The 19,259-nt window shown below is 44.8% G+C and overlaps 1 protein-coding gene across 2 annotated transcripts in view; it reads left to right on the forward strand.

Annotated features, from left to right (window-relative positions):
- POP1 (POP1 homolog, ribonuclease P/MRP subunit) overlaps positions 1-19,259 on the forward strand; it is a 48,793-nt gene that overhangs the window by 26,600 nt on the left and 2,934 nt on the right. The window contains exons 12-15 of one of the 2 annotated variants that reach the window (XM_066379199.1): positions 3,191-3,306; positions 5,317-5,508; positions 7,934-8,088; positions 18,144-18,461. In XM_066379199.1, the coding sequence (XP_066235296.1) occupies positions 3,191-3,306; positions 5,317-5,508; positions 7,934-8,088; positions 18,144-18,461 (781 nt within the window). The remainder of the gene's footprint in view (positions 1-3,190; positions 3,307-5,316; positions 5,509-7,933; positions 8,089-18,143; positions 18,462-19,259) is intronic. The other variant, XM_066379200.1, reaches the window with a different exon arrangement.

A 19,259-nucleotide genomic window follows, 5' to 3' on the forward strand; every position in this document is an offset into this window, starting at 1 on the left:
GTTAGTGAGTCTCCTTGCTCAAGTCTATGTAGTAACCTCCTAACCTCTGGTCTCTGGCCCTTCCCTGTTCACTTTACTATTATTATTATTATTATTATTATTATTATTATTATTTTTAAGAGCAGTTTTAGCCTCACAGCAAAATTGAGAGAAGGGTACAGAGATAATTCATGGAGCCCCCGCCCCACGGACAAGAACCTGAAGTGATGATGCATATTCTCAGAGGCTTTGAAAAGTTTATTTGATTGTTTCTTGTATTTAAATATGTGTTTTTGTAAAACTTTGAACCTCATTACACAATTTCACTTTGTAAGTAACCGGTTTTCTGGATGAGATTTTAAAGTAATTTCTACTCTGTTCTCCTATTTTAGTATTTGCTCTTTTTAGCATCTGCTACTTCGCTTCACATGTTACTTTAACTAGTCTGTCTTCCAGAGCTGAATTTGTTTCAGAAAATTTTGAACTTATATTGTGCTCATGGGCTTGTTTTAACCTTTCTCTTTACACTCTCTTTGGGGTATGTACCCAAAACACAGGAAGAGTCAGGTTGCCTTTAGAATGGCAGATGAGAGATCATCGCTTTAGTTTTGACAGCTTTTACAGGCATGTCTAGAGCGCTGAGCTGCAGCTGACTTTCAGAAGTGTCCAGTCATCAGTCATTTGCCATGACTTCTCTGTTTTTGCTTTTGGGAGAAAAAAACCCCTAAGAGCTTTAGGTAAAGTCCCTTTAAAGTAGTCCTTGTCTCTGCATATTTAATTTAAAAGAGTGTATTTGAAGGCTGTAATTTTGGTTTATTTCATTTCCAAACAAGAAAACCTTTTTTTTATAGTTTCCTTTGCTTCTCTAAGTAAAACTTATTCAGAAAGTCTTAATTTAAAATTTGGTCATCTTCAAATATATTTAAGAAAGGAGAAAACAGGCTATTGCTTTCCTTTTTAAAGTCCTAATTCCAGCGTCATGTAGTCAAGGAGAAGGCTCTTGCCTCGGTGTGAAGGAATGTGCTTTGTAACAGTCTTGGGGAGAGAATTAGTGGGGCATTCAGAATTCACGGTCGTTCTGGGTACACTGAGGTGCGTGCTGACTTAGCAGGTAAAATGTCCTTTTTCAATCTTGCTAGTGAAGACCACTGACCTAAAGGGCCTTCCCCTTCGCCTTCAGACATACTTGATTTTAAATAAAGTCTGTATGTTAGAACAGCTTTAGGGTCAGAGTAGAATGGAGTGGAGAGTGGAGTGCTGTATGTCCCCGCCCGCTCACACGCACAGCCTCCCCCGTCAGTGTCCTGAGCCGCGTGATACATTTGTTACAACGCCTGAACCTGCAGCATGTGTCATCCTGAACCTGCAGCACGTGTCATTGTCGCCCAGAGTCCATCCTTTACGTTAGGGTTCATCCTTGGCGTTATATAGTCAGCAGTTTTGAACACGTGTGTATTGACGTGTGCCATGTAACGCTTCCATGACAGTGTTGTACAGAACAGTTGCACTGCTCTGTCTGCTGTGTCCACATTTTCATCCCTTTCTCCCTCCCCAACCCCTGAGCCTTTCACTGTCTCGGTAGTTTTTTGCCTCTTCTGGAGGTCATGTAGTTGGAATCATACACAATGTAGCTTTTCACATTGGCTTCTTTCACTCAGTGATATGATAGGCATTTAAGTTTCCTCCATGTCTTTCCATGGCTTGATAGTATATTTCTTTTCTCTTTCTGTTCTTTTTTTTTTTTTTAATTTCTGAGTCAGTTTATTTCTTCCTTGCCCTTGAGAAAAAGCACTGCCGCGTGAAGTGGGAGTTTGCCTTCTCTGTTCCGGGTAAGGCAGAGATTTCAGGCCGAGGGCCCTGGCCCGGGTGTTCCTGCAGCCTGGGGCGGTGGCGGGAGACTGCTCGTTGTCACAGCACAGATAACTGATTCTTTTTCTGAGTGGTATTCCATTGTTCAGACAGAGCATCTACTTTGTTTTATCTGTTTATTTATTATTTTTTAGCATTTTTGAAGTGGAGTTATGCTTTCTTGTGCCTTTACACCCGAAGTGTCAGCCATCTCTTCTGTCCTCAGCAGCTGGAGTAAACTCCCAGTTCTGTCACTCAGCCCAGTGGCAGTGCTCCCCAGGGAAGTTCCGGGTGGACACGGGCTGGATGAAATGTCTTGTTTGCTCCCGGTCAGGTGTGTGAACTCACAGCACGGAGCGCCGTTACTTGAGACACTGCTGGTTGTTATCCCTGTGGGAGGAGCAGTTGCTGCTTCTAAGGAACTTTCATTCAGAGCTGTCCATCAATTTAATTTTCTCTAACTTTGTTCTCCCCTGAAATCTGTCACATTATGGCCCAGTCGCTGCCAACTTATTTTTTTCCAGCCATCAGACCCAGGCAGGTATGTTCCTTTGAGTGACATTTCTATGTTGACATTTTAGGATCATATTTAAAATTCCTGAATTGTCTGACTTTTGTCTTTCAATTTTTCAGTGCAAGTAAAAGTAGATTTGGAATGTTTTTAACCCCCTTGTGATTAAATGACTGCATGCAGGAAGTCTTTACTGTCAACATACATGTTTATACTTGGAGAAGATCCCTCTCTTCTCCCATTAGAATACTGTTTGGCATGGTGTGGCTTACATAAAGGAATAAAATAATTTATTTCACAGAAAATATGCTCATTTTAAAGGAGTAGAAAAACCTGTTTTATAGAAAAGACTAGATAGTTCAACAAAAAAGGGTCATGAGAGCTGAACTAATAGGGTTGAGGAAAGGGTAGTGTCGTCTCACCACCTGGGCCGGGAGCAGCAGAGAGAGCCCTGAGCCGATAGTCAGGTGACGCAGGGTTACCCTGAGCCCATAGTCAGGTGACGCAGGGCTGCTGCCGTCACTGCGTGTTGTCATTGCCTCTGCGGTGGGTCCTAGACTGTGATCATCTTAACTATGGAATTAGGCAGTTATTTAAAGCGACTTTTATGTGGCATATGCATCTTGTACGCCAATAATAAATATTCAAAAAATAAGTTTAGGAGCCTTTGCTGTTTCACAAATTGTGAAACCAACTGTAAAAATAACTTAATTTCTATTCAAGTATATTTTTCTAGAGAGGTAAGTGCCTATAAAATATTTTCTTGTAACAAAAGGTCAACTGACCACACTTGCAGATTGACTTCATTGATCTAAAGGATGTGATTTGAAGGCTATTTCTTTTCCCTCTTAGATAATGAGAAGGTTAGACAGCTGCTTCTGGAGGGTGTGCCTGTGGAGTGTGCGCATAGCTTTATTTGGAACCAAGCTATCTGTAAGAGTGTCACAGAGAATAAAATCTCGGATCAGGTAACTAATGGTGTAAGGATTATGGGGAAAGTCATGAAGACAGGTTGAAATTCATCACTTGAGAGAACATAAAAGTTACATCATACTTGATAGAATCCCATAGACTTTTATTTTCAAACAATTTTCTGTTCTCTAACTTATGATACATAGTATGGTGGTTTTTTCTGTTCTTAGAAAACCATAATCTCTAGAAAATTTAACACAAAGATGTTTTCTTGAAATGATAATCTACAGGTTTTTCTTTTATTGTTTTTTTCATGAAGTGATCTTTATTATTAATTTGTTTGTTCTTCTGTCTTTAATTTCATAATGACTGTGTTCCTTCTAGGACCAGGTATTGTGTGTATTAGATGGGGTAGAAGACTATGAGGATACGGTCAAAGAAGTACCGGGTACAAAAGAAGCCCAAAGAAGGGATACTCGGCCCAGACTAGCAATTAGGGAAAGCTTCCTGGGTGGAGGAATTGGTATTTGACTATTAGGTGGGTAGTTAGAATTAACCAGGCTTTTAGAGGCCAGGGGCCAAGGCTGCAGTAGAGAAAGGATTGCTGGAAGTGAGCGTGTGCAAGGGTCTAGGCCAAAAGTGGGGTGATATGTTCAGGAATCTTCAAGTAGATTAATAGCTAGAGTCAACGATGAGGAGATGAAACTGAAGAGACAAGTAGGGACCAGAGCATGAAAGACCTTGGGACACGTTAACGGTCTGGACTGAAGATGGAGGGCCCCCGGAGGAGTTAAGCTGGGCCGTGACAGTGTCACAGTTCTCTCCAGGAACTCGGTCGGGGGTGCCTGAGACTAGGGGTGGGGATTTGGGTGGAGGAGCTGGGGAGAGGACTTGTGTTTGAGGCCTTGGAAATAGTTCATAATGTGTAGGACATGACGGGTGCCGGGATGGTGGTAGCGTGGCTGGAGTGCAGCGGCTGGGATTTAGTACATACTCCTGGAGGGTGAAATGGACCAGACTCGGTGGTTGGTTGGAAGACGGGTGGTGAGAAAGGAGGAGACTTGTAGATTAGCACCTAACGGTCTAGTTTGGGGTTCGGAGCTCAGCTAAAAGAGAGCCAGAGCCAGTTCTGACTTGTCACAGTTGTATCCCCAAGTTCTAGAAAGAGTTGAGTACAGAATAGGCGCCAGTGCGTAGTTGAATGAAGAACAGTAAATGTTTGAATGGATTAATGACTGATTGACTGAGGGATTGAACTGTGAGCATGGTGGCATCATTCAGCCAAGATGGGGATACAGGAGAGCGAATGCAGTGGGAAAGATGGGTTTAATCTTGGATAAATTGATTTTGACGGGCCTCGGGGCTTCCCAGGAGAAAGGAGGAAAAGTCTGGCTTACAGAGATAAATTTTTGAAATTGCCGGCATGTTGGTGGCAGTGGAGAGTGGAAAAGGAGCGTCAGGACTTGGTCACAGCTTGAAGGGCATCTGAGAGGAGCACGTGGACTGAAGTGTAGAGACAGCCCCTTGGATAGTTTTCTCAATTGACCAAGAAGAGTCTGTAAGAATGTTTTCTACTCGCCACAATCTGCTTAACAAATAATTTATAGTATCTTCTATTTTAAGTCCTTAAGACTGGATGAGAAATTTTCTCACGAGCTAGAGTATTTTTCCACTTGCCCCTCTTGGAGTAGTGGTTAATTGTACCTTTTTTGCTTCATTACAAATTATGAACCACAATAAATGTAGGGACACAGTATCAAAATATAAGGTTAATCCTGATAAAGAAATTAGTGAAATGAATGTGTATTTTATATGTATTTTATAACTTTGAATCACCAAGTATATTCTCACCCAATTTAAGATAGTTTGGCATTTTCTGCCAAAGCACTAATTGTCATAGGAGGGAATACCTTGTACTTAAAATGGCTCACATTTATTTATGGAGAACACTTTTTTCTTGCTTTTTAAAAGAGCGTTTAACTTCCTAAAACTGCTTATAGGGAGAGGCCCTGTAGAATCTCCCAGAAGACGGGTTGTTTGTCTTGAATTATTTTCTTCCACTTTAGGATTTAAACCGGAAGAGAAGTGAATTGCTGGTACCTGGGTCGCAGCTTGTTTTAGGTCCCCGTGAGTCCAAGATACCTCTGCTTTTGATTCAGCAGCCTGGAAAAGTGACTGGTGATGACCGACGAGGCTGGGGAAGTGGCTGGGATGTCCTGCTCCCGAAGGGCTGGGCCATGGCTTTCTGGATTCCATTCGTAAGTTATTGATTCTAAGAGTAGCAACATTTAAAATACATTCCTAATAAATACCAAGTGTTGAAAACTTTCCAGACTTGATACAAAACTTAGAAATTGAGTTCTATTTTTCTGCCCTCTGTACTATATAGTCCTGATACAAGATACTTCATAAAGTCCCTGGAGCCAGGGTTTTATTAATTAGTCATGCTGACATATTGTCAATTTTTGAGGTTTTAAGAGTGGCCTGACTTTTGAATAGTAGTGGCAATAAAATATTGACATTTTACTTGAGGGAATTTGTTACAGTTTAAAGGAAGTTTTTATAATTTTCTAATTTTTATAGATGTATAAAATATCTTTTTGTTTAAGTGCTTGATTGTATACGCCTGTTGACTGTCTAAAATTTATTAAGCTTGACATGTGGTGACGCAGTGGATAAAGTGTTGACCTGGAAATCCGAGGTCACCAGTTCACTCCAGGCTTGCTTGGTCCAGGCACATGTGAGAAGCAGCTACTATGAGTTGATGCTTCCCATTCCTTCTCCCCCAACCCCCTTCTTTCTCTCTCTCTTCTTTTTCAAATAAATAAATAGATTATAAGGATTAAAATTTTTTTTTTTAATTTTTTTTTTTTTGGTATTTTTCTGAAGCTGGAAACGGGGAGAGACAGTCAGACAGACTCCCGCATGCGCCCGACCGGGATCCACCCGGCACGCCCACCAGGGGCGACGCTCTGCCCACCAGGGGGCGATGCTCTGCCCCTCCGGGGGGGGGGGGGGGGGGGGCGTCGCTCTGCCGCGACCAGAACCACTCTAGCGCCTGGGGCAGAGGCCAAGGAGCCATCCCCAGCGCCCAGGCCATCTTTGCTCCAATGGAGCCTTGGCTGCGGGAGGGGAAGAGAGAGACAGAGAGGAAGGAGGGGGGGGTGGGGGGTGGAGAAGCAAATGGGCGCTTCTCCTATGTGCCCTGGCCGGGAATCGAACCCGGGTCCCCCGCACGCCAGGCCGACGCTAGGATTAAAATTTTTTAAAATTAAAATCTAATGTGTGGGCCCTGGCCGGCTGGCTCAGTTGGTAGAGCGTCGATCCGGTATGTGGAAGTCCCAGGTTCAATTCCCGACCAGGGCACACAGGAGAAGCGCCCATCTGCTTCTCCACCCCTCCCCCCCCTCCTTCCTCTCTCTCTCTCTCTTCTCCTCCTGCAGCCAAGGCTCCATTGGAGCAAAGTTGGCCCGGGCACTAAGAATGGCTCCCTGGCCTCTGCCTCAGGTACTAGAATGGTTCTGACCTTCAATGGAGCAACTCCCCAGATGGGCAGAGCATTGCCCCCTGGTGGGCATGCTGGGTGGATTCTGGTTGGGTGCGTGTGGGAGTCTGTGTGGCTGTTTTCCCGCTTCTAACTTTGGAAAAATAAAAAAAAAATCTAATGTGTGTACTTTATTTCTGGTTAGTTAATTCATTACTTTAAGCTAGAGAGTATAAAAGACATGTAAGACTATTCTGTCTATGCAGGGAATTTGATTATGCCTATGCAAGGGATAATCATTTAGGAGTAAGAATATTTTTAAATACTTCTAATTTTTAAATTATGAAATGTTTCAAGCATACAAAAAAGTATAGATTATCTACTGAACCCTTGTATACCCTTCACCTGCCATTCAGCGTAGGAAAAAACATATTCATGGAAGCGCTCTGTATCCTGCTCCAATTCCGTTTCCCTCCCCCTGCTGAAAGAATCACTGTTCCGTTTCTGGTGCTTATCACTACCATGCATGTTTTTATACCTCTTTAACGTATGCTTGTATCTCAAAATAAAGTAATTGTATTTGACATGTTGTTTGTTTTTGTTTTTTTTTTACAGAGACAGAGAGTGAGTCAGAGAGAGGGATAGACAGGGACAGACAGGAACGGAGAGAGATGAGAAGCATCAATCATTAGTTTTTCATTACGCGTTGCAACACCTTAGTTGTTCATTGATTGCTGTCTCATATGTGCCTTGACCGCGGGCCTTCAGCAGACCGAGTAACCCCTTGCTTGGGTTCAAGCCGGTGGGCTTTTGCTCAAACCAGATGAGCCCGCGCTCAAGCTGGCGACCTCAGGGTCTCGAACCTGGGTCCTCTGCATCCCAGTCTGACCCTCTATCCACTGCGCCACCGCCTGGTCAGGCTATTTGACACGTTTTTAAACATTATATACCTCACTGTGTATATGCTTTTGAAACTTGCATTATATTTACTCAACACTGAGGTTTTTCCACATTGATTGATGAAGCTCTATTTCATTCATTTTTACTTTTGTATGGTAGCTCTTTATAAGGTGTTCCCACCGTTTATTTATTCATTCTCTTTTTGTTGGGCATTTAGGTCGTTTCTCATTTACCCCATACTAATAATTAAGTTTTTACTTTAAGTTGGATATTGACAGGATCTTTGACATTTCTTTCAGATCTACCGAGGTGCACGGGTGGGAGGCTTAAAAGAGGCTATAGTGCATTCTCAGTATAAAAGGTCACCTTACATCCCAGGTGATTTCCCAGACTGCCCTGCTGGGATTCTGTGTGCTGAAGAACAAGCCAAAATGCTTCTTGAAAAGTATAAAAGGTAAGAAACTGGCATCTCTTTAATAATGTCTTAAGAGGAAGTTTGATAAATGCCTTAGGAGGGAAGTGCCTACTCACATTGGTCAATAATGTTTGGAATAGCTTCAGTAACTCTTAATATAATGTGGCATTTTCAAACACTTTCCCCTGAGTTTGGCATTACTGAGACATAATTAAGTCAGGAGATTTTCTTTCTTTTTAAAAAAAAATTTTTTTTTTCTGAAGTGAGCAGCGGGGAGGCAGAGAGACAGACTACTTCATGTGCCCAACCAGGATCCACCCGGCATGCCCACCAGGGGGCGATGCTCTGCCCCTCTGGGGCACTGCTCCATTGCAAACGGAGCCATTCTAGCACCTGAGGTAGAGGTCATGGAGCCATCAGCGCCCGGGCCAACTTCGTTCCAATGGAGCCTTGGCTGCAGGAGAGGAAGAGAGACAGAGAGAAAGGTTAGGGGGAAGGGTGGAGAAGCAGATGGATGTTTCTCCTGTGTGCCCTGGCCGGGAATCGAACCTGGGACTTCCACACACCGGGACGATGCTCTGTCACTGAACCAGCCAGCCAGGGCAGGAGATTTTCTTTTATCTGGCTCTCATGGGCCCATCCAGGTTACAAGCCCTCCCTTGGTCATTTGCTTACATTGATAATGGTGTCTACCTAAATTATGGGCGTGAGTTTAAGGTTCTTATGAATAGTTTCCCACTTACTATCCCTCCCCCTCAAAATGGAAATTGAGGTTTCTTTGTAACTGGTTACGGATATAATACATATTTATGAGATTTTATATGGAGATATATAAAAATACTTGATAAACTGGTGTATTTCTTTCATTCAGAGAGATAAGCACTGCCTTTATATTTTAGAATCTATCTATCTAGACATCTTTTCTGTTTTCACTGTAGACATATTTTCTGTTTTCATTGGGGGAGTGGACAATGAGAGGCTTATTTCCTTTATACTATGAGGTACGTTCTAACATTGGAAACCTGTATATCCTAAAAAATTGTAGGTTCCCAGAAGCCGAGAAACTCATTCTTGGTGTGGCACCTGCAGTATCAAGCCTGTGCCTGGTGCACAGTGGGCCTAATAACTGTAACTTGTTGACTGATGAATGAGTGAGTAATTGAATAGTGTAGTTCAGGGGTCGGGAACCTTTTTGGCTGAGAGAGCCATGAACGCCACATATTTTAAAATGTAATTCTGTGAGAGCCATACAATATGTTTAACACTAAATACAAGTAAATGTGTGCATTTTATGTAAGGCCAACACTTTTAAAGTACAATAAGTCTCTGAATTCTTTTTAATAACGTTGTTATGCTATTGCTAACCAATGATGAATAAAGTACTTCTTACCATTAATGTGACTTCTGGTGCTGCATGGTTTTGCTGATGGCTTTGTAGACTGGTTGATATGTGGTGAGGTTAAGCTTCATGCAGGCATTGAGACTTCCATCCGTTAAACGTGATCGTAGGTTGGTCTTAACGTTCTTTAGATGTGAGAAAGACTGCTCACATGCATACGTAGAGCCAAACATTGTCGGTACAGCAATACTCAGCAGTGTGTGGTATGTGATGGGAAGTGCGTTCCGAGTTTTGACAATCAGCTGGTCCACGGGTTGAAGTTTTTTCATTTCTCCCCACTTGTGTTTGCTCGCCAACTCTGCTTGCTGTCATGCAAGGCTTTCCAAATCTTCATTCAGTGACTTGAACTTATTCATCCACATGTCTGAGGCCTTCAGGTCAGCAGCTTTTAGCTGAAAATCTCTGACGGAGACACCAGGGATGTAACTCAGGTCGGTGCTGTCCACTGCACACTTGTGTGGATGAGAGACGAGTGTGCTCATGAAATTCTCCAAAGTGTGCTTTGAATGACTGCAGGAGATTAGATGTGAAGCCCGCTAGCTGCTGGAGATCAAGATGTTGAGCAGGGTTACTTGCTGTGCATGCATCTTTAAACTCTCCCAGTTTTTCAAAGTGTAGTAAATGACCTGTTTCAATGTCAGCAATGAAGGGTTCCAGCTTGTTTTCAAATGCAAACACTGCTTGTTGAAGGGATAAGACCGTATTTCCAATGCCTTGCATTTTCACACTGAGCTGGTTCAGATGTTCAGTCATGTCCATGAGATAGTAGAACTTCAGGAGCCACTCAGTGTTAGCTAACTCAGGATGCTTGACGTTTTTCATTTCAAGAAAAGTCTAGATTTCGCTCAGACAAGGCATGAAACGGCTGAGCACCTTCCCTCTTGACAACCAATGCACATTGCTGTGCAGAAGCAGACCAGGATAATTATTCCCAACTTCATCCAGCAGTGTTTTAAACTGGCGATCATTTAAAGCTCGGGCAACAGTAAAGTTGACCACCCGAATGACCAGCGACATCACCTCACCAAGCTGCTCACCACACATCTGAGCACAAAGCGCCTCCTGATGTAGGATGCAGTGAAAATTTAGAATGGGTCTCTTTTCATGTTCACGAAGAAGCGCTACGAATCCTCTGTTTTTCCCCACCATGCATGGAGCACCATCAGTACGTACCGAAATAAGTTTATCCATCAGTAGATTTTTTTTCTTTAGCTAACTCAGTGAAAGACTTGAATAAATCCTCCCCTCTTGTGTCTCTTTCATAGGCAAAACAGCAAGACTTTCCTCATGTAGCATGTCACCGACAGTATACCTTGCAATCACGCTGAACTGAGATAAATGGCTTATGTCTGTTGACTCATCCAAAGTGAGAGAAAAGAATGGTGCTGCATTTATGTCCTTCACTTGTGTTGCCTCAATTTGATTTGCCATCATGATGGTACGATCGTGAACAGTTCTTGCCGACAGAGGCATGTCTTTTATTCATTTGATTATCTTGTCTTTATCTGAAAAGTCGTCAAAAAGTTCATTGGCAACATCAAGTATGAATGTTTTGGCATACTCCCCATCTGTGAATGGCTTTCCATTTCTCACAATTGCTAAAGCACCAGCAAAGCTAGCCGAATTCCAGTCACCTTGTTTGGTCCAATCACGAAGTTGCTGCTGACTAGCTTGCACTCTGCACAGTAGCTCTTGACATGCTTTCTTCCTGCTGTCCCCACTGGATATTTCTATGCAAATGTAATATGATGTGTGGAAGTGCCACTTTATATTTGACTGTTTCATCGATGCAATTTTATCGGTGCATATTAGATACACTATAGAACCTGCTCTCTCTACAAAGGCGAATTCCTCTGTCCATTCCTGCTGAAAAGTATGATACTCCTCATCTTTTTTTCTTTTAGTCATCTTCTTTGTCAAAAGGGTTTCTGGGCCCTGGCCGGTTGGCTCAGCGGTAGAGCATTGGCCTGGCGTGTGGGGGACCCGGGTTCGATTCCCGGCCAGGGCACATAGGAGAAGCACCCATTTGCTTCTCCACCCCCCCTCCTTCCTCTCTGTCTCTCTCTTCCCCTCCTGCAGCTAAGGCTCCATTGGAGCAAAGATGGCCCGGGCGCTGGGGATGGCTCCTTGGCCTCTGCCCCAGGCGCTAGAGTGGCTCTGGTCGTGGCAGAGCGACGCCCCAGAGAGGCAGAGCATCGCCCCCTGGTGGGCAGAGCGTCGCCCCTGGTGGGCGTGCTGGGTGGATCCCGGTCGGGCGCATGCGGGAGTCTGTCTGACTGTCTCTCCCCGTTTCCAGCTTCAGAAAAATACAAAAAAAAAAAAAAGAAAAAAGGGTTTCTGCAATTAGCTAGCTGACTACTTGATTAAAAGGAGGGAAGTATACTTCCTGACCTCACAATGACCCGTGTACATTACGCATTATCCAATAAAAAATTTGGTGTTGTCCCAGAGGACAGCTGTGATTGGCTCCAGCCACCCGCAACCATGAACATGAGTGTTAGGAAATGAATGGATTGTAATACATGAGAATGTTTTATATTTTTAATGTTATTATATTTTTTTATTAAAGATTTGTCTGCAAGCCAGATGCAGTCATCGAAAAAGCCACATCTGGCTTGTGAGCCGTAGGTTCCCGACCCCTGGTGTAGTTCCTTGACCGAGCTCCATGATGGTGCTCTCCTGTTCGCTGCTGCAACCATAGAGATGGGCAGTGCTGGGCTGTCAAACTGTTGATTTATGGGTGATGAATGAATGATTTTGAGTCAATAAACAGGGTATATTCCTGGATTGCTAGCTTATGAGCTCTTTGAGAACAGTGATCATGCATTATTTTTCCTTGGGTCTCCTATAATATGTAGCTGAGGGTCTTCTGTGTATTTGTTAAGTAATAATTGATAATAATACTTATTTTTTACTCTTGAGACTTCTTTATGCATACAAACTTTTCATAGATAAAAGTTTTTTATAATTTTTATTTATGAATTGATTTTAGAAGACAGGGAAGAGAGAGAGAGAAACATCAATTTATTGTTTCATTCATTTATGTATTCTTATATGTGCCCCGACTGGGGATCGAACCTGCAACCCTGATGTATCAGGAACATGCTCTAACGCAGTGGTTTTTAACTGCTGATCCATGGACCAGAGCCAGTTCTCCAGAAATTTGGTACCAGTCCATGAAAGAGTTAACTACCCTGATGTTCTGTGAATATTATGGAGTGTGTAATCATAGGGTCTGTAATCTTCATACAACATTAGGGTGGTTAATTCTTTCATGAACTGGCACAAAATTTCTAGCAGACCAGTGCTGGTTGAAAAACTGCTCTAACCAACTGAGGTATATTAGCCAGGGCACTAATTTTCTTTTAAAAAGAATAGTATGTAAACTATTTTGAAACATGCCTTTTTCAATTAATGCTATATAGTGGATAGTTTTCCCAAATCACTAAGTATGACTCTAAACCAAGTATTAGTGAACTCTTTCTGTAAAGTTCTGGATACTAAGTATTTTTGGCTTTGTGGGCCCTTTGACTTTCTTGGTGCCTGCTCAGCTCTGCCATTGTGGTACAGAAGCAACCATAGAAAATACATAAATGAGCCTGACCAGAAGGTGGCGCAGTGGATAGAACTTCAGACTGGGACGCAGAGGACCCAGGTTGCAAACCCCCTACATTGCCAGCTTGCGCACGGGCTCACCAGCTTGAGCGCAGGGTCACTGGCTTGAGCGTGGGATCATAGACATGACCTCATGGTCGCTGGCTTGAAGCCCAAGGTCACTGGCTTGAGCCCAAGATGAGCATGGCCCTTTATGGACACTCAAATTTGAATTTTATATAAACTTCATGTGTCATAAAGTATTATTCATTTATTTTCAGTCATTTAAAAAACGTAAAATTTATTCTCTCAGCAGACCATGGGCCAGGTTTTGCCCAGAAGTCAGAATTAGCCAACTCTTGCTCAAAATATAACTGAATGGCTGCTTAGGACTCCAGTATGGATGTACTACAATTTACCAGTGGCTCTTTAGTAACTTCTGTTTTTTTGCTTCTGTGAAGAAACATTCGTATGCATCTTTACATATTTGTCTGATTTATTCACTCATTTAGCACATACCCATTTAGAGCCTGTGTGTGTCCAACACCTTTCTAAGCACTTGGGGCTACTGCAGGAGGAGGCAGGCAAAGTCTGTTCCTGTCCTCATTGAGCTTTTATATATTTTTAATTAAAATATTAACTGACAATATCAGTTTCAGGTGTACAACATTTATATACCTAACAAAGTGATCACCGCAGCAAGTCTAGTAACCACTGGTCACCGTATAGAGTTATTACCATATTAGTGACTGTGTTCCCTGTGCTGTACATTATATCCCATGACTTACTTTATAAATGGAAGTTCGCGTCTCTTATTTCCCTTCATCTTTTTTCCCCTGCCCTCTTCCCCCTTTCCTCTGTCAACCATCAGTTTGTTCTCTGTATCTGTGAGTCTGTTTCTGTTCTGTTTTGTTTACTTGTTTTTAGATTCCACATATAAGTGAACTCTTGTCCTTCTATGACTTGTTTCATTTAGTATAATAATACCTTTTAGGTTCATCCATGTTGCCGCAAATGCTGAGATTTCATTTTTTATGGCCGAGTAATATTCCATTGTGTATACTACATCTTCTTTATTCACTCTCCTACTGATGGACACTTGGGTTGTTTGCATAACTTGACTATTGTAAGTAATGCTGCAGTGAACATAGGGGAGCCTTTATTCTTTTGAATCAGTGTTTTTGTTTCCTTCAGGTAGATCCAGAAGTGGAATTGCTGGGTCATAAAGGTGGTTCTGGTTTTAATTTTCAAGGAATCTCCATACTCTTTGCCACCAGCAGTTGGTGCAGCAGTTGGTGGCTGCACCAGTTTGTAATCCCGCCAAGAGTGCAGGAGGGTTCCGTTTTCTCCACATCCTCACCAGCACTTGTTGTTTGTTGTCATTGTGATAATAGCCACTCTTGTAGGTACAAAGTGATATCTGGTGATTTTGATTTGCATGTCTCTGATGGTTAGTGATGTGATGCATCTTTTCATGTGTCTATTGGCCATCTGTTTGTTTTCTTTGGAGAAGTGTCTATTTAGGTCCTCTGCCAATTTTTTAATTGTAGTGTTTATTTCATTGATGTTGAGTTGTATGAATTCTTTATATATTTTAGATATTAACCCCTTAGTGGGTATATCATTTGCAAATGATATACCTTTTCATTTTATTTATTTATTTATTTATTTTTATTTTTTTAAATTTTTTTTGTATTTTTCTGAAGCTGGAAATGAGGAGAGACAGACAGACTCCCGCATGCGCCCGACCGGGATCCACCCGGCACGCCCACCAGGGGCGATGCTCTGCCCACCAGGGGGCGACGCTCTGCCCCTCTGGGGTGTTGCTTTGCCACGACCAGAGCCACTCTAGCGCCTGGGGCAGAGGCCAAGGAGCCATCCCCAGCGCCATCTTTGCTCCAGTGGAGCCTTGGCTGCGGGAGGGGAAGAGAGAGACAGAGAGGAAGGAGGGGGTGGGAGGTGGAGAAGCAAATGGGCGCTTCTGCTATGTGCCCTGGCCGGTAATCAAACCCGGGTCCCCCGCACGCCAGGCCGACGCTCTACCGCTGAGCCAACCGGCCAGGGCCCCTTTTCATTTTATTGATGGTTTTTCTTTTACTGTGCAATGGGCTTATATTCTTGATGGCAGTGGATGTTTTCTGGCTGGTGGGAGGGACCCAGGAGAGGAGAGGGAGGCTAAAATTGTATGAGCAAGGTCTTAGAGTGGAGGTACAAGTGGCATCCAGGGCACAGTATTTTGCTGTTCATCCCTCAGTCTACCCAACAATCCACCCTATTTTTGATGCATTTCAAAGTAGGGCATTCCATAGGTCCAGGCTTAGTTCTCTCATTTTCATAGGCTGGAGACTTACTCTGAAATGTGAGCACATATGGAGATAGGTTAGACTCTGGTGAGGTGATGAGGTGAGGTTATAAGCTATAAATAAGAAGAGGGGAGAGGCAGTCAGAGATTTGAGGAGAGGGGGTCCCTGTGAACAGTTTTCTGGGAGAGTAGAGTATAGAATTGAGTGGAGAAATGTAAGAGATTTGTAAGACATGTGAGTCCACTTGAGTTTGGTGTTTATATGATAGTAAGACTGTTCAGGACTATTGTGTGTTCTTCCCCAGCTGGCATGGGGTGAAGGTTGGCAGTTACCAAGATAGGCTTTCAGATGGGGGAGTTGAGGGTATAATTGAGGGAGGGACTCATGGGAACCTGGAATCTGAGCTTAGTAGGAGAGAGATGTGAGGACGGCCGTGTGCAGTGAGGACGTGGTAGAGGAAACGGAGAGGAGGGTCCCGAGGTTGGGGACATGTAGCAGAGGACAGGTAAGTGGGCTGGGAAATGGGGCGTCTCTCCAAGTGAAAGGTACTTCAAGTTGAGATTTTACGGTGGAGCCAGGATTCGCAGTGACCGGAGTGAAGGTGTGACCAGGGGTGTGTGGTTGGGATGTGATGAAGTGAAAGATGTGAAATGGGGACCCACGTTTCCGGGAGGCCAGGGTTAGGGGGATGGTGTCTACAGGCACTGAAGCCACTGAGAATGCCAGGAGTCGTGATGCAGGGGAAGGCGGTGTGGCCAGGAGGTGCTAGAGGACCTGGCTGGAAGGGGAGAGCCAGTGGTTTTATCTGATGGCATGTGCTTCCGGGGAGCTGGGGTCCTGGAAGAGGAAGGAGAAGACTGGCCTGAGGGCAGCAGGACACCTGCCCAGGCCGAGGCCCAGGCCCGCGAGAGGGAGAGGAGCTGTAGGGCAATGCACAGATCTTCGGCAGAATCCTCTAAGTAAAGGTTCTGGTTTAGATTAAAAAAAGATGCACACGGTTAGGACTTGATGTGGGGGGTGTGTGTGTGTAGGGGAGCTAGTGAGACAGACTCCTACATGCGTGTGTGTGTGTGTGTGTGTGTGTGTGTGTGTGTGTGTAGGGAGCTAGTGAGACAGACTCCTACATGCGTGCATGTGTGTGTGTGTGTGTGTGTGTGTGTGTGTGTGTGTGTGTAGGGGAGCTAGTGAGACAGACTCCTACGTGCGCCTCAGCTGGTTTCCAGGCTGCAAGCACTTTGCACGATCTGTGACCACGCTGTTTTCCCCACATTTGCAAGTAGTGAAGGTGGATATTCTTCAGTGCGGTGAAGGTCTCTGAGTGAGACAAGGATGCTGAGCGTGGTTTTCACCAGCTGCCCTCTCGGGATGTCGGAACGTGCCTGGGTCCTAGGGCACAGCACATAGTGAGCAGTAGATGGGGAGGAGTGTCGGGCCTGTCCCAGGAGAGACCATCGTGTGAGGACACAGTCTGGGACTCCCCGAAAGTCCCCAGCCCGGCTGGCCAGCAGCCAGGCTGCTCCCTGCGTCCCGGGGTCAGTACGGGCCACAGCAGACCTGGTTCTCACCAGCTCGTGGTATTGCTCAGCTCTCCCTCAGACATCGCCGAAAGGGCAATTGGTATCACCTTGCAGAGGACAACTTGGGAATATCTGTCAAAATAACCAGTGCTACTAATACTCTGCCTTAGCCCCTCCACTTCAGGAATTTACCCCGTGGATACAGTGGTGCTTGTGCAGCGAGTTCAGGGTCATACATTGCAGCACTGCTCGTAGAAGCCACAGCTTGACAACAAACTGTGCTGCAGTGAGGACTGTCTCACAAGCAGGAGACAGGCAGCCTGTTACAGCAGAACAGGGATCTCTTAATGTACTGATATGAGTGATCAAGATACTTTGTTCAGTAAGAAAAGTTAGGCAAAAGGACTGTATCTGGTGTGCCACCATTATGTAAAAATGCTTCTGCATGCATAAAATGTCTCCAGAGGCTACAGGAGAAACGGATGATGATACTGTCCTTGTGGAGGGCAGCTGGGTCATCACTAGAGGTCAAGAGTGAGTGTGGGGAAGACAGCTCTTAGGCTTCCTCGCTGGTTTCCCCGTGGCAAGCACTTTACACGATTAGTGCCTGAGCACGTGGGAGCACCATGTGTGTGTCTCTATGAAAAGCTGTGGGTGCTTTTCCTTGGTGGTGATTCCCCAGATGGCTCTCTGGCCACTGTAAGGTGTGGTTCCCTGATTCCCTCGGCCGCCACCATGAGGGGCAATTTTCCCGATCCCTTGCCCTCCACTGCGAAAAGCAGTTTCCCTTTGTTTATTCGCTCACCTGTCTCTGCGAGCCTCCAATAAATGGGTAATGACCCGATGCTGTCCGGCTCCTCCGCAGTTCCTCCACCATCTGCCTGAATTCAGTGTGAACCTGCCTGCCTCGGCCACCAGCATTACAGTGAAAAAATTCATCATCACACCTTTTGTTCTTTTTGAACTGAGAACCCTGTAAATGTGCATAGACATCATTGCACAACTCTGGGGACACCTTTACTTTCAGTCCTCTGGGAAGGACACTCCCTGGAGTTGTGCAGTGGCCACACGGGGCTACTTTGTGGATGCATTATCTATGAAAATAAAAACCGAAGGAAGCCACAGCTTGGCCAGTAGAGCCTGGTATTCTTTATTATATTTCTTAGAGAACTTCTTTCTGTATGTTTGTTTTCTAAAATAGAGATATGATACAATGACCACAATTATTTTAATTGTTCAATCCGAAATTATTCAACATTGTCTCTCTTTGGTTTACATTAGACGCCCTCCGGCAAAACGGCCCAACTATGTGAAGCTGGGCAGTCTGGCACCTTTCCGCTACCCCTGGGAGCAGTTAACCCGAGACTGGGAATCCAGGGTCCAGGCCCAGGAGGGCTCTGCAGCTTCCACCCCGAGAGGAGCTGAGGTGCCTTGTGCTCCCACGCCTGAGAGCACTCGCCAGGTGTCTGACCCAGTGGGCACGTCCCTGTGTGACTCCAGTGAGCTTGAAGCACTGCTGGACACGGAGTGTCCAGCCCAGGCAGGGACTGAGCGGGTATCAGGCCAGGATGCCACTGGCAGTCTCCTCTGCGTCGTTAGGTGAGTGCACATGACTTCCAGATATGTTTTGGATTGCCTCCTGTAATGCTGATGAGGCACAAGGATGTAAAAGTTATCATTGTTCCTTAATGAAAGCCCAGGTGAAATTTTGGACTCGAAATATTGTCATCACCAGACCCTAAACCAAGGCATTTTTTGCTTTCTTTGTTTGTTTGTTTTCTTTTCCTTTTCCAAACAAGAGGAGAGGAGATAGACAGACTCCCATGAGCACCTTGACCACCAGGATCCACCGGGCAACCCCATCTGGGGCCGATGCTCTGCCCATCTGGGGCCATGTTCACAATGGAGCTGTTTTTCACACCTGAGGTGGAGGCTTCATGGAGCCAATTCTTAGCGCCCAGGGTCATTGTGCTCAAACCAACAAGCCACGACTGCAGGAGGAGAAGAGAAAGAAAAGGGGGAGGGGGAGGAGTGGAGAAGCAAATGGTTGCTTCTCCTGTGTGCCCTGACCAGGAATCAAATCCAGGACATCCACACACCGGGTGAATGCTCTACCATTGAGCCAACTGGCCAGGGCCAGTTTTTATTTTTTAAAAAAAACTACAAAACTTATGTAATAATTTTTTAGAGAGAGGAGAGAGAGAGAAAGAAGTGGGAATATTAACTCGTAGTAGCCCCACCTCTGGGGCCTGAGGGGCTGCCGGGCTTGGCCAGGAGGGCAAGGCAGGGCCGCAGGGAGCAAAGTGGATCTCTGCTAGGAAGTGCTCTGGGGTTGTGCCTGCCCCACCAGGGCAGGGGCTAGGAAGGGAGAAGTCCGTCTGTGTGCTCCCTCCCCTG

The sequence above is a fragment of the Saccopteryx leptura genome, chromosome 3 (assembly GCF_036850995.1).
Source record: "Saccopteryx leptura isolate mSacLep1 chromosome 3, mSacLep1_pri_phased_curated, whole genome shotgun sequence".
Taxonomy (NCBI): domain Eukaryota; kingdom Metazoa; phylum Chordata; class Mammalia; order Chiroptera; family Emballonuridae; genus Saccopteryx; species Saccopteryx leptura.